Consider the following 16,248-nt stretch of genomic DNA (forward strand, 5'->3'; position numbering starts at 1 on the left):
ATATATATATATATATATATATATATATATCGGCGCGTACAAACAGCTCCTCTCATTTGATCTGCCATCAGCGGTCCAATTACCCTGGAACACGTATTTTGGCAGAAACTTTCTCAAAATGCCTTTGAAACTAACTTGAGACTTCAAAACCTATTTTTAATTCCTAAAAACATCTAATAATAACATTACACTACTAACTACCGATTTTCATGTATGTATTGGAATAAATTAATTTAAAATTAGTTTCTTCAAAATTAGTGTTCCAACGTTGAAGCCAAGTTTTGCGTCCAAGAGAAATCTGAATTGCCTACCCGTGAAGACATCTGATGCCGCTTATGTTTCTACGTTCTCTGGAGCACTCGCACCCCGGTCCGGGTTTTTATAATGGGTGAGATAGGGAATGATCATACTGGATAATTATATAAACTGTGCCATATACCTAGAAAGAATTTTTTTCTGACTTCAAACTATCCAAAGACTTTACCCCCCCCCCCCTATGTGCAAATATACATCCCAAATTATATATTTCCCATATATTCTGTCACTTGTCTTTGTCTTGTCTCACGCTAAGCTGAAAAAAAAACTAATGAATAAACCGGTTTTGTTTTCGAGTTTTACACAGCGTAAACTTGAGTGAGTGGCGCATAACACACAAGTACCAAAATTCCTTCCCCCTACGGAAATTATACAACTCAAATGAAATTCTCAAATTTGGAAAGCCTTATTTTCCCCGAGGGGGGGAGTATTTTCCGGTGGGTATTTTCCGTTTTTTTTACAGGGGGTATTTTCCAGAGGGTAATCGCAGGGGGGGGGGGGTAACGCCTAGAAACCTATTTTACATAGACAAATCCCATAATTTCGCATTTTTACCCCTACATCTATACGTAACATGCTATTTCCGGATTTACCTGTTTTTTTTTTTTTACTTTCCAGCCAGTCTGATTTAAGGCTTATTTTAAATTCTGACACAATACCATATGGGGCTGCAGGAATGACCAGGGACACATCAGATTTCTCTGGATGGGTTTTCCCTTAAAAACCCCATGCAAACTAATAAAGCTCGTTTGAATGAACCCTTTCTCAATTTTCTTTGACCATTGATTCCGTAGATAAAACACTAGCCTAATTGTGAAATATGTACTGAATGTTTTGATTTTGAACAGTACTGCTTCGGTCTTAACGATTCTCAGGTACTAACATACAGTTATTTATAACTATTCGACAAGTAGACCTTAATGTGCATTAAAGTACATAAGTATACCCAATATTTTTTTATTTTATTTTATGGTAAACAAATTGACAATAGGATATCCAGATTGTGACAATCTATCCTTGCTAGTGTGATGCTATTGATTTATGGTTTCTACTCATAAATCAAAGTATATAAATCTAGGTTAGATATTAGTTTAACATTAGTTCTGCAAGCTAATGTTGAAGTGAATAATTAGGTGAATAATTAGGCTAGATATTGGTTTTACATTAGTTTTGCAAGCTAATGTTGAAGTAAATCAATAAATTAGGCTAGATATTGGTTTTACATTGGTTTTGCAAGCTAATGTTGAATTGAATCAAGAAATATAGGCTAGATATTAGTTTTACATTAGTTTTGCAAGCTAATGTTAAAGTGAATAATTAAATTAGGCTAGATATTGGTTTATACGTATTAGTTTTGCAAGCTAATGTTGAAGTGAACCAGTAAATTAGGCTCGATATTAGTTTTAAATTAGTTTTGCAAGCTAATGCTGAAGTAAATCAATAAATTAGACTAGACATTAATTTTACATTAGTTTTACAAACTAATGTTGAAGGGAATCAATAAATTAGACTAGATATTAGTTTTACATTAGTTTTGCAAGCTAATGTTGAATTTAATCAATATATTAGGCTAGACATTAATCTTACATTAGTTTTACAAGCTAATGTTGAAGTGAATCAATAAATTAGGCTAGATATTAGTTGGCCTCCCCCAGGCAATTCAGCGTGTCCCCAGGTGGCGATAGGGGAACGCCCTGCAGATATGTAGGGTACCTGCAGAAGAGGCACAGACCAAGGGGAAACCTTGTCCCTGGGGGTCCATAATTGAAACTGGGGCACCCTTACCTGGGGTCATAAATACCGGTGGACGAGGACAGAGGCCCCTCTAATGTACCCCCAAAACGGCCTACTGATTTGTCCACAAGTCCAATGACAAACCCTCTTCCAGTAATGGGTTAAATTGCACGGTGATGCAGAACACCATCACGGGAGGATCCTCTATAGGAGGATCCTCCTATCGGAAGGGTAACTACCTTCCGGGAAGTTATGATGTTGGTAGACTCCGGGATAAGAATTTGAGAGAAACTTTCCAGGAACAGTTGAATACTAAACTTAAGAGTTTAAAATTTGATAATGTGGAAGATGGTTGGAATAATTTTAGAAAAATAATTTGTGAAGTTGCTGAAGGTGTCTTAGGGAAGAAAGCCATAACTGCAGTTAAGAATATTAGTGAAAAAGCTTTATGTTAGGTAGAAAGGAGAAAAGGGTTGTACAAGAATTACCTAAGAAATAGATTATACTAAAACAAAAGGAATGTAAAGAAAATTGAGAAAGCACTAAAATAAGAACTAAGGAGGTGTGAAATGGATGCCATGGATAAAATTGTCGAAGATCTGGAAGATGCAGCTAGATGGCATAACAGTAAAATATTGTACTGACATGTTAACAAATTTAGAGGGAGTTGTCAATGCGGACTTGGCCCAGTTAAAGATATGAATGGGGCCGCAATTAGCGGCATAAAAAACTAAAGAGAGATGGGCCGAACATTTTGAGAATTTGGTTAACCGAGATAGAGTTGAAGGAAGAGATACGTATAGAGGTAAATGAAAAAGTTTGTGATACGTTGGATGTGAAGGAAGATTTGTTTTGTGAGGAGGAATTAGCGACAGTACTAAAAGGACTAAAAAATAAGAAGGCTACAGGTGCTGATAGGGTGGTAAATGAGTTTCTTAAATATGGTGGCTCTGAGGTTAGAAATAAGTTACTGAAGATTATGAATATGATTTTTGAAAAAGGGGAAGTACCTAACGATTTTAGGAAAACTATAATTAAGCCACTTTATAAGAAAGATGATAAACGTGAGTGTGGTAATAATCGAAGGATTAGTCTGGTCTCTGTAGGTAGTAAATTACTTAGTAATATTATACTTTTTAGACTGAGAGATGCCGTAGACAATGTTTTAAGAGAAGAACAGTGCGGTTTTTGAAAAGGTAGAGGACGTGTCGACCAAATTTCCACTCTTAGGTTAATAATTGAGAAGTGCCTGAGTTTTCAAACACCTTTGGTCCTCAGTTTTATAGATTATGAGCAAGTGTTTGATGCTGTTGATAGAAGGGCTTTAGTAAAGGTTTTATCCTTGTATGGTACACCAGACAAATACATTAAAGTGATTAGTGCTATGTACAATAATGATACTGCTGCGATTAAGGTAGGAAATGAGCTTAGTTGCTGTTTTCGTATTAAATCAGAAGTTAAGCAGGGTTGTGTTCTATTCCCCTTTATATGGATTATTTTGATGGACTTTGTCTTAAGGAGCACAGGAAAGGCAATGGGAGACCACGGAATCAAATGGGGAGGAAAAAGTCTCCTGGACCTAGACTATGCTGATGATTTAATCATCCTATATGAAAGTGTGAGCACAATGAATGAAGTTTTAGAGGTTTTGCGAGTTTAGGGTGCTAGAATAGGTTTGAAAATTAATGTCAAAAACACTAAGTCACTAAGGCTAGGAATAAGTGAAGATGAAAAGGTGAAATTGGGTAATGAAAAGACTGATCGGGGGGACAGTTTAAGTTACCTTGGTAGAATTATTAGTAAAGATGCATTGTTGGAGAAGTGAATATGCCGAAAGTATAAGAGCCAAGGCTCAAGGTGTTTTTTCACAGTTAAAAAAAGTTTGGAAAAATAGGAAGATAAGTCTGCAAACCAATATTAGAATATTAGAAGGTACAGTGATGACAATGGTCAAATATGGCTCTGAAGCATGGGCGCTCCGAAAAGCGGATGAAGATTTGCTAGATGTTTTCCAGAGAAATTGCTTAAGGATTGTTCTGGGTACGCGGCTGACTGACCATATTTCAAACAATAGGCTATACGAAAAATGTGGTTCAATACCGCTCTCTAGGGCTATAATGAAAGAAAGGTTGAGGTGGCTAGGGCACGTTGTGCAGATGAAGGATGACAGATTGCCGAAGATTGTTCTTTTCGGCCAACCGTCTAGGGCTAAACGGAAAGCAGGTCGTCCTCGTCTTGGGTGGGAGGACGTCATAAAGAAAGATTTAAAGGAAATGGGTACTTCATGGGCGGGCATAAAAAGGGAGGCTTTGAATAGATTGGGATGGAGGAGGAGTGTGCGTAGCTGTGTTGGCCTCAGGCGGCTTGGTGCTGCGGTGAGTTTTTAATAGTAGTAGTATTCGCTATTTAGTTCCCATATGGCCGTGAGCCAAAAATGCTTATGTTTGCAAAATTGTAGGTGAAGAGACTAGGGGGGAGCGGGCCTAAGGGCCTGAAACATGGGGCAGCACATACTATGTCACCCGAAGAGGTACATATATTGCCCATTTCGACCGTTCAAAATAAAATGGCCTTATTAAAATTTGGATCCCATGCCACATGGAGTTGGTGGGGGGGGGGGGGGGACTTTGGGAGTTCAAGTGATAACTCTGGAGGATATTGCCCTCCTATCAGTTTTGGCAGTTGAACGTCATTTTCCTATCGAGTGAACCCGCCCCGAAATTTCTACGATGGTCCGATCTATATTTTGAGACAGGAAAAAAACAAGATACACATCGCTCTTCACTAAGTTAACTCCACTGCTTTTAGCATCATTTGACATCAGCTTTGACAATTGTATATTTATCAGCTGTATGGCTAGTTAGCCTTCACCACAGTGATTCTCTAGAGGCAACATTCCTAGACAAGATAAGGCTCGGCCAAGGGTCTTATACATATCCTCAGCAAAGATGGCGTTAACTATTAAACCGTTCCAGGCCATTACGTTATTGTTACTATTGTACTGAAATTTTGCGAGGCGATGCCCATTTTTGTATGACCAGCTCAAATAAATTTTTACCTGTCCAAATAAATAGGGGCCAGAAGAGGAGGAAGCCAATTTCGTCCAACTTCACAATGTGCATCTAAAAATAAGACAACTTCTCCTCTTGATTCGTGCGCACCTTTAGTCCTCGACCTAATTAGTCCTTCTCTTTCCCTGTTTCTTATAAGTCGAACTTTTCCCTTAAATTTTCTAATATAGTCCTCCAAGGGCCTTCCAAGGTTGGCTATAAAACAAAGAAATTTATTTTGAGCTTTTTAAATACATAGAAACCGCAAAAAAAATTGACATCGCATTACAGGTTAACAATACTAAAGCCAGGTCACCGAAAAGACAGGTAAAGACAGGGCAAGGGTTGTAAGGTATGCCCTAGGGGCATATTAGGTTTTTATAGAAAGCGTTGTCGTAGAAACTTCAAAAAAGGCTCGTTCGATTGGAAATTCAAAGGGCTAGTGCCCCATTTTAATAGTCGAAAGTGATTGAAGGGCAACTTACCCCCCTCTCACGCCCACCTTTTCCCAAAACACATGCAATGAAAATTTTGAGATAGCCATTTTGTTCAACGTAGTTGAAGTTCTGGAATTTAGGTCTTTGAGATTGATAACCCCAGCCCCCACAGCCCTCAGGGCAAGGGCTGTAGGTTATGCCCTGGAGGCATACAAGGTTTTTTTTTAGAAAGCGTTGGTGTAGAAACTTCAAAAAGAGCTCATTTGATTGGAAATTCAAATGGCTAGTGCCTTTTTTAATAGTCAAAGTGATTGGAAGGCAACTAGCACCCCTACCACGCCCATCATTTATCCATACACATCCAATCAAAATTTTAAGATAGCCTATTTTGTTCAAAGTAGTTGAAAGGTCCAGAGATTATATCTGAGAGGATGAAAGTTCCCCCACAGCCCCCAAGGTTAGGGTTGTAAGTTATGCCCCGAGAGCATATAAGGGTTTTACTGAAAGTTTTGTCGTAAAAACTTGAAAAAGGGCTCATTCAATTAGAAATTCAAAGGGCTACTGCCCTTTTTAATAGTCGAAAGTGATTTGAGAGCAATTAACCCCCGTCTCACGCCCACCATTCCCCAAACACATCCGATAAAAATTTGTAGATAGCCTTTTGTTCAACGTAGTTAAAACTTTTAGAAATTAGGTCTTTGAGGATGATAACCCCCTCAGAGCCCTCGGGGCAAGTGTTGTAAGTTATGCCCTGGGAGCATATGAGGTTTTTATAGATAGTGATGTTGTAGAAACTCCAAAAAGGGCTCATTCGATTGGAATTAGAAGAGCTTGTGCCCTTTTTAATAGTTGACAGTGATTGGAGGATAACTAACACCTCTCTCACACCCACCATTTCCCCAAACACATCCAATCAAAATTTTGAGATAGCCATTATGTTCGACGTATTTAAAAATTCTAGAAATTTCGTTTTTGAGGATAACACTCCCCCCACAACCCTCAGGGCAAGGGTTGTAAGTTATGCCCTGGGGGCATATAAGTTTTTCTTATAGAAAGTGTTGTCGTAAAAACTTAAAAAGGAATCATTTGATTGGAAATTGAGACGGCTAGTGCCCTTTTTGATAGTCGAAAGTGATTGGATGGCAAGTAACCCCTCTCTCACGCCCATCATTTCCCCAAACACATCCAATCAAAACTTTGAGACAGCCATTTTGTTAGACGTAGTTGAAAGGTCCAGAAATTATGTTTTTGAGGATGACAACCCCCTCACAGCCCTCAGGTCAAGGGTTGTAAGTTATAACCTGTGGCATATAAGGCTCTTATAGAAAGCGTTGTCGTCAAAACTTCAAAAAGGGCTCATTCAATTGGAAACTGAAAGAACTAGTGCCCTTTTTAATAGTCGGAAGTGATTGGAGGGCAACTAACCCCCCTCTCAAGCCCAGCATTTCCCCAAATACATCCAATCAAAATTTTGAGATAGCAAATTTCTTCAACACAGTTGAAAGTTCTGGAAATTATGTCTTTGAGGATGACAACCCCTCCCCCAGCCTTCAGAGCAAGGGCTGTAAGTTATGCCCTGAGGGCATTTAAGGCTTTTATTGAAAGCGTTGTCGTAGAAACTCCTAAAAGGGCTCATTCGATTGGAAATTGAAAGGGCTAGTGCCTTTTTTAATAGTTGAAAGTGATTGGAGAGCAACTAACACCCCTCTCATGTCCCCATTTCCCCAAGCACATCCAATCAAAATTTTGAGATAGCCATTTTGTTTAATGTAGTTGAAAGAACAGAGAAGTAGGTCTTTGAGGATGACAACCCCCTCAGAGCCCTCATGGCCAGGGTTGTTACTTATACCCTGGGGGTATATAAGATATTTATAGAAAGCGTTGTCGTAGAAACTCAAAAAGGGCTCATTTGATTGGAAATTGAAAGGGCTAGTGCCCTTTTTAATAGTCAAAAGTGATTGGAAGGCTCGACATTTTTATAGTAAAGATCGATGTGGGTAAAATGTATTATTCAATTCAATTCAATTCAAACTTTTTATTTCCTCCGAATACGAAGAGTAAAAAAGAAATAAATAAAAATAATAACCGCTAATCAAAAGGCCATAAAATTATTTTAAACTATATAACAACAAATACGCAAAGGCCTTCAATCAAAATTACCACACAAATTAACACTTCATTCAATAGATAATAAATTAACACTTCAAAAATTAAATGAAATAAAATAAATTAAGCTTCGTTCGCAGCTCTATATAAATTATGAGAAAAAACATTTAATTTGGATAAAAAATTCTTTTGCTTTTTCTCCAAAACATCAACAGGGTTTTTTATTTTATATGCATTCATTAAAAAAGTATTTGAATCAGATTTAGAAAAGCGGCAAAGGAACTTAGCAAAATTAAAAAATGTGGTTTTTACATGCGCAATATTACTAATTCTAAAAAACGGGAGAAGCGACTAAAAAACTAAAATTTGAGGCAAAGCGACTGTATTATATACCCGAGCCAGTGATTTCCGAGAAAGAAGATCGCGAAGACAATTACTGCCCCGAAACTAGACGCTATTCTACTTTTAACTGCTTTAGAAATAGAAGCACGGCTAGAGCTAAAGTTGGTCCATAAGGCACACCAAGATATAAAAAAGATTCCTAAGGTTTTAAAATACTATCATAAATACGAACAGAAATTTCTGAATTAACGAGATAATTAGCCTTAGGACCAAGAATTAAAAACTGACACTTTTCACGGCGAAAACGAAGTCCATGCTCACTAAAACCCTTTGCTAAAAAATCTACATTTTGTTGAAGTGACTGAAGTGATCGACTCAAAAGGAGTAAATCATCTGCGTAAGCAATCCACGACAGAACTAACCTTTACCACAAATAAAAGTCAACTGAATTTGATCAAATAGCCCCGAAACAGTAATATTGAAAATCAAAGGAGAAATAATGCTTCCTTGTCTCAGCCCCCAGCATAACTTAACATTATAATCACTAAACTGATTCTTCCACTTAATACGAATGCGAGAGGAGCCATACCACTTTTTTAAAACCAAAACTACTGGTAGTGGGACATTATTCTTCAGAAGCGCAGTCATAGCCCAAGAATGGATAATTGAATCATACGCCGCCGTAAAATCTAACGCAAGTGTATTAAATCAATCCCATTACTTACAAAAGGATATTATTCTTGAAAGGAGGGTATGAGCAACATCCATGCTTAGACCCTTGCGGAACCCAATTTGATTCAGGCCTTGGTTACAAGACTCCAGATACTTTAATAAAACTAACTAAAGAACTTTGCTAATCTGGCAAGAAACAGTAATTGGCCTGTAATCAGAACATCGATTCGTATTCCCTCCTTTTTTTGAAAGGGGTGAAGTGGTAGCACGAGAAAAGCTAGTTGGAAGAACTCCAGAAGAAAGAACAGTAGTAAAAAGAGTAGCGAGGAGAAGGATTGCTTTGGGGGATGCCCATTTTATATGGTTTGAATGTATACCATCATGATCAAAAGAATGCTTACTTTTTAGAGCTTTAATTGCTACCGTTACATCATCAACAGAAACAGATATGTTACTATTTGGGCGGGGCTTTGAAATTTCTTCCGATAATAAAGAGTCAAGCCGTGACTCAACTGCCGCATCACCGGATGAAAAAACTTGATTATAATGAGTTATCCAATCTTCTAGTTTCAGAGAACTATTAGAATCTGGTGAACAATTATTATTACGACGTCTAGAATTAACAAAACTCCAAAGCTCATTCTTATCACCAGTAATCCTTGAACCAATTTCATCTCTTATAATTTCATTATGCAAACGCGACTCGGCCCAAAAAACGCGTTTAGTTAACTTCATACCATCATAAAATGGTCCAGATCGCGGTTTTCCCGGGCAATTCCAAAGGTAACAAGCTTGAGATGCATTATTTTGGCTTTACCTTAAAATCGGGTTAAGGTTCCAACCTAAAACACGAAATCCACGACGGAAAGAATCAGTTCTAAATGCTTTATTAGCCCCGACTTTTAAACTATGAACAATTTCAAGGTAAAATAGATCAATATCAATTTGATCAACATCCTTAGAATAATTTACAATTATTTTTAGCTAAAAGTGCATCTGATTCTTCATGATATTTGCACATTTTTTCCCGATCCCAGATCATTTTATTTACAATTTGACTAGAACGAGGGATAATTTTAAAAGATGGAATTTGAATATTTAAATGAAAAGAAAGGTAAAAATGGTCACTAATAGGCATATCCAACCCAACATGAACAGGCTGTGGTAATAACGCTGCATTTGAAACAAGCACATGGTCTAGATTAGAGCAAGAACCAGAATTATGGACATACGTAAAACCCGCATCTTTTGAAACTATAGTCAAAACCAAAAACAAAGATAAAAGAGCGGAGAAGCGGACATCAGAGATAGCAATGTTGCAGTGAAAATCCCCGCAAATAAGCCACTGGAAATCTGATGGAACTTTCGCCAGAAATCGCGATAATTCTAAACATACAAATTTGAAATCAAAATCCGAATAAATAGTATGATAATTTGTTGGTAAATAGCACGAAAAAACAATAATCCCTGGGATTCGAACAGCAACAAAATATCGATTAACGGCAAACACGGAAACTGGAAAATTCTCTCGAATAAAAATTCAAACGCTTCCTGATGGGCGTCCACCTGTAGGTGTTGCTGGAGATATAAAATACTTAAACTGGTGCGACTGGCTCGAAACAAGATTAGTAGAGAGGTCCAGAAGATAATGCTCTTGCAGACACAAAATATCCAGATCGCGCAGCATAGAATGTAATACAAGTCGTTTATCATCAAAATTATTCATATTCAGAGATATAATCTTTGCACTAATAATTTTTTATTCTTTGCAAATTTTTCGGTTTACTGTTTGCAGCGAAAGCTAAATCCAGTATGCTCATGAGAACCACAATGGAAGCAACAAGGTTCATTCTGGCAAGGGTTGTTCCTGGAATGAGAGTGTCCACTACCAAGGCACTTGAGACAACGTTCCACGCTAGAGCAGACTGACGATATATGCTCTAGCGACCCGCATTTATAGCACATTCGCGGTAAAAACTTATAATCAGTAAGCCGGAAATGTTCGTAGCCAACGTGAATCCCATGACGCAAATAATGAGACTTGGCCGTCACCGAACGGAAGTATACACGATATGATTTCGAAACACCGATGCGCTGTATCTCTTCGATACCATGGTTAGAAGCACACACACTCTCTGGGTTGATCGGGAAGTCCACTATTGATAATAAACCGACAATTCTCGATTTGCGAACCTCAGTTTTACCGACCTTTTCATTCAAACAGGCTTTCAAGTTTTCGGCGTTTTGTCTTTTCGTATGAATGACCCATTTCTGTTGCTGGGATCCTGATTCCTTAGAAAGTGAAATCCGCACTATACCATCAGCTTCATCCAACGATTTCAGAAAAGCTTCACGCTTTAAGGGATCATCACAATCTTGTGGTGGTGAATCTACTACAAGACCCACTGTTTCTGACTCGTTATTCAGCGGAGGCCAGGATTTACCATTGAGTTTTTCTTTATTTATACAGCTCAAAACCTCGCTCTGTACTGCGTCACAACACTCTTTCACCAAAGCAGGAGTCTCTGCTACCTTACTTGTAACGTAATCAAGTTTATCAATTATGCTAAAAAGATGCCAGTCCCAGGTTTGAATGGCACGGCTAAAGTGAGTATTTTGATCAGTATCTATCGCAGGTATCGCATCACTTGCAGTCATAACAAATTTCAGATTTGGCAAGCGAGGGGTTGCATCCTCAGAAACACGAATGTCTAAAATATTCTGTGACAGGCTTTGCTTAGCAGAAGGGCCGCGACTCGCAAGGAGTTTATGCGTGGGATTTACTAGAGATGTTAGGAGGCTTCTAGCTTGATCAAGATGATCATAAGAATAGAAGTTTGTACATGAAGATATACAAGAGGTGGACGAAATTCCTGAATGTAGATAGTACCGGAAAAAACTTAAAACTGGTGAATAAACAAGAGTCTCTGAAGGGGCGGGATCTGCGGGGAAGCAGGTTTATCAGAAAATTTCTTGCAGCAGTCAGAGCACTGATATATTATAATACTGTCTTTCTCAATACTCTGAAGAATTTCACAGCGGTTATGGCAGAGGCGACCACAACCCCCAGCAGATGTGTTGCAAATAACTGTTCCTCTGGTTGCGAGGCTGAGGCTCTCTTTGCAAACTTTGCACCCTCTCTTGTACAACTTTTCAGAAGTCACGGCAGCCATTTATCAATTAATAATAATAACATATAAATATTAACTTGGTACTAGGCGCTAAGGAAATGCAAGGGGGCTACCTCAAACCACTACCCTGCCTTCGCCTGAGTAAAACTATTACCAGATAAAATCTCTGCTTACGGAAGGTGTTCTCCTCGGTGATCTTGTATCCAAAAATAACAGTTCATAAACGCTCACAATCTATCACCGCGGATCGCGCCAAAATTAATTTCATTTCACATAGCATCCTCCTTCGCGCAATTTAATTTACTGTAATTTATTTCAAACTTAATCCTTATTCCAAACTAAGTCACTTTTTAGACCAGGGCACTTCATATCCAAGTTGTCTTAGGAACTTCAAAAAGAACTCATTCGATTGAAAATAGAAAGGACTAATACCTTTTTAAATAGTCGAAAGTGACTGGTGGGCAAATAACCCTCATACCACGCCCACCCTGCTATTCGCCTACTATTCTAAAGAAATAAATTTCACCTTAAGATTAAATCAACATCCAATATTTTAATACCAATTCCCGAAAAGGCATGTCAGCAGTATCCCAAGAAACGATTGAAGGGTATTATGTTCAAACTTTCGGGGCTACTTCTGCTCGTAAAATTTAACCAAATCAAAATAGCGTAAGCGTATCTAAGCTATTCAAGAAAGTAAAACAGATTTTTTCTTCCAATGGTGTCAAGTTTTCTATTTCAGGTCAACTAGAGGAGGTATCAAACTAAATTAAACACTACTATTTGTGTCCAGATTTTTAAAAGGGTGTATGTTGTTAAAAATTGAAGGAAATTTTTCTCCAGCATACAAATAGCAGGTCAAACTATAGTCTTAAAAAAACAAAAAGATTTAAAGAATTATTTTCTTTTTCCCTGAAAAGATTATGCCAATATAAAACGAACAGAAATTATTAAAAAAAAACTTTTCCACAAAATAAGTTTTTCAAAGAGATGTAAAGAACTCCATTAAACCAAAAATAAGCAAAAATAAAATCAAATAATCTACCAAGCGTGAAACTACCACAAATCTGCATCGATAAATAAATGAAACTCAAAACAAACAGAAATAACCGATTACAATAAATAACCAAGTGAAACTCAAAACAAGCAGAAATTAACATGAGTAGGGCTCAAAACCCCTATGTCTTCCCAAGGCCAGAACATAATTTGCACTTTCCTGAAAAAAATACAAATGAATGTGCATTGTCAGTTTAATATACACATACTGATGTACAGTAATCAAAATGTTAATTTTATTTGATTTATTAAAGTTATAAAAGTAAAAACATTTATATTTTTATCATTATTGGCCATTTATCATTTATTGGCCATACACCCGTTTGTCGTCTTTATATTCACTTCTTTGTTTTTTGTCATGGCTGGCCAGTTCGGCTTTAGATATTTTATAAGTAAGTGTTGTACTAAGTGTCGTAGAAGTGTTGTCACTAGTATTAGAAGTGTCATTTCGTACTTCTCATATAGAAGTATTACTTACTTCTTGTCTGTGTCCTGGGTCAGGAAACCCCATCAGTCTCGAAAGGGTTAGGATATTTTGCGTGACTGTGTAGTTTAAATTTCATTTGATATCTTTTTCAATCCTGTCTGATATTTGTGCCTCCCCATAGACTAGTCTGTGCCTCCCTAGGGACAGTACTATATAAAGTACTACAGTACTTATATAGTACTTTTAAAGTACTAAATAGTATTTTAATGGTATCAAAGGGTTTATGTTTTAGTTTTACTGTTTATTTTCACTTGATTTGGGAAAATTGGTTCCAACTTTGCCCCCCCCCCCCAGTATTTTGACGAAATTGCCTCCCTGTCGCACTAGTGTGGCTTTTCATTAGTGTGGGCACTCATATCTTCAACAAAAGTAGTATTTTCACTGACACCCCGCTTGAATATGTCAAACAATGTGGGGTTTTCACCGGTGCGAGTTCTCAGGTGTTTAGCAAGACGTCCATTCTGAAAACAAAAACTCTTAGACGGCATACATGCTAGTTACTTCACGACCTTGGGTTCCCAGGTGTGCAGCAAAATTGCTATTCCGAATAAATCTGAGCTTTCACGTGGCATACTTGAACAGATTTTCATCGATTTGGGTTCTAATGGGTTATGCAAGAGTAATATTTTCACTAGAACCTCCTAAAGTATAATATGTCTAACGTACAGTTTAATTAATGTGGTTGTAAGATGTTTAGCAAGAGTATTATTCCGAGAAAAGCTCTGCTTACAAATGTCACACTTCTACGGCTTTTCACCAGTGTGAGTTCTCCGATACCCGATAAGAACGCTATTCTGTTTAAATCTTCGCTTACACACGTCACATATTTATGGCCTTTCACCAGTGTGGGTTTTCAGGTGTTCAACAAGAGCCATTTTTTTACTGAAATCCTGCTTACATTTGGCACACTAGTAGGGCTTTTCACCGGTGTGCATTATCACATGTTGAGTGAGCTGACCATTTGTACAAAAGCTCCAGTTGCATGTAAAGCACTATTCTGTTTAAACCTTCGCTTACATACGTCACATTTGTATGGCCTTTCACCAGTGTAGATTCTCAGGTATTCAACAAGTTTTCTTTTGACTGAAACCCTTTTTACATTTGGCACACTTGTAGGGCTTTTCATCGGTGTGTATTTTCATATGTTGAGTGAGCTGACCATTTGTAGAAAAGCTCCCAGTTGCATGTAGAGCACTTGTATGGTTTTTCACCGGTATGGGTTCTCATGTGTACGGCAAGACTATCCTTCCGACTAAAACTGAGCTCGCATACGTCAAACTTGTGCGGCTTTTCAGGTGTTTAACAAGAGTACTCTTTAGACTGAAACCCCGTTTACATTTGGCACACTCGTAGGACTTTTCACCGGTGTGTATTTTACATGTAGAGTGAGATTACCATTTGTACGGCAAGACTATCCTTCCGACTAAAACTTGAGCTCGCATACGTCATACTTGTCGGCTTTTCATCCGTGTGAGTTCTCCGATGCTTGATAAGAGCACTATTCTTTCACCAGTGTGGATTCTCAAGTGTTCAATTTTTTTACTGAAATCCCGCTTACATTTGGCACACTTGTAGGGCTTTTCACCGGTGTGTATTTTCACATGTTGAGTGAGCTGCCCATTTGTAGAAAAGCTCCAGTTGCATGTAGAGCACTTGTATGGTTTTTCACCGGTATGGGTTCTGATGTGTACGGCAAGACTCTCCGTCCGACTAAAACTGAGCTCGCATACGTCACAGTTGTGCGGCTTTTCCCCAGTGTGGGTTCTCAGGTGTTTAACTAGATTACATCCTTCTGACTAAAACTTGAGCTCGCATACGTCATACTTGTGCGGCTTTTCACCCGTGTGAGTCTCCGATGCCTGGTAAGAACACTATTCTGTTTAAATCTTCGCTTACATACGTCACATTTGTATGGCCTTTCACCAGTGTGGATTCTCAGGTGTTCAACAAGAGTTTTCTTTTGACTGAAACCCTTTTTACATTTGCCACACTTGTAGGGCTTTTCATCGGTGTGTATTTTCACATGTTGAGTGAGCTGACCATTTGTGGAAAAGCTCCAGTTGCATGTAGAGCACTTGTATGGTTTTTCACCGGTATGGGTTCTCATGTGTACAGCAAGACTATCCGTCCGACTAAAACTGAGCTCGCATACGTCACACTTGTGCGGCTTTTCCCCAGTGTGGGTTCTCAGGTGTTTAACTAGATTACTCTTTACACTGAAACCCCGTTTACATTTGGCACATTTTTAGGACTTTTCACCGGTGTTTATTTCAACATGTAGAGTGAGATTGCCATTTTTGTAGAAAAGCTCCTGCTGCATGTAGAGCACTCGTATGGCTTTTCACCGGTGTGGGTTCTCATGTGTATGGCTAGATTACTCTTGTAACTAAAACTGCGCTCGCACACGTCACACTTAAATGGCTTTTCACCCGTGCGAGTTTTCATATGACTTGCTATGTCCTCTTCATTTTCGTCTGGTTGTTTCTTTAGCTGGTTAGTCAGCTTCTTTGTGGCTTGATTATCATCAAAAATGTCTACTGATGAGATGATTTTATTCGATAGCTCAGTTTCAGTTGAGTCCGCTTGAAACCGATTCAACTGATTGGTTTCATTAAAAAAAAATGATCACATGGTTAGAGGCTTGTTCATTTATTAAATTCATCTTTGAAGATTCAAACACTAACCAACTCCCTTTTCGTTGAGCTTCAAGTTAAAGTTGAGAGGCATTGGTAAGGATGGATTAATATTAAAGAAAAAAGTTCTGCTCACACTAAAACATATTACTAAATTATTTTAGATTCCATGAGAAAAAGAAAAATTATTTACTTTAAGGATTTTGATTATATACATAACGACACTAAAAAATTCTTAACTGTGTTCATTTTAATCAAATTCGTCATTAATTACGAAAGTCAATC

The 16,248-nt window shown here is 38.0% G+C and overlaps 2 protein-coding genes and 1 pseudogene across 2 annotated transcripts in view; all 3 read right to left on the bottom strand.

Annotated features, from left to right (window-relative positions):
- LOC148950047 (uncharacterized) overlaps window positions 1–16,248 on the bottom strand; it is a 505,353-nt gene that overhangs the window by 461,876 nt on the left and 27,229 nt on the right. The window lies entirely within an intron of this gene.
- Window positions 1–16,248, bottom strand: part of LOC148950051 (N-acetylgalactosaminyltransferase 7-like) — a 91,860-nt gene that overhangs the window by 46,843 nt on the left and 28,769 nt on the right. The window contains exon 4 of the mRNA XM_089092087.1: window positions 5,108–5,315. Within this exon, the coding sequence (XP_088948213.1) occupies window positions 5,108–5,315 (208 nt within the window). The remainder of the gene's footprint in view (window positions 1–5,107; window positions 5,316–16,248) is intronic.
- LOC148950052 (uncharacterized) lies at window positions 15,108–15,992 on the bottom strand (annotated as a pseudogene).

The sequence above is a fragment of the Artemia sp. Qi Xiang Cuo genome, chromosome 7 (genome assembly GCF_049724085.1).
Source record: "Artemia sp. Qi Xiang Cuo chromosome 7, ASM4972408v1, whole genome shotgun sequence".
Classification (NCBI taxonomy): domain Eukaryota; kingdom Metazoa; phylum Arthropoda; class Branchiopoda; order Anostraca; family Artemiidae; genus Artemia; species Artemia sp. Qi Xiang Cuo.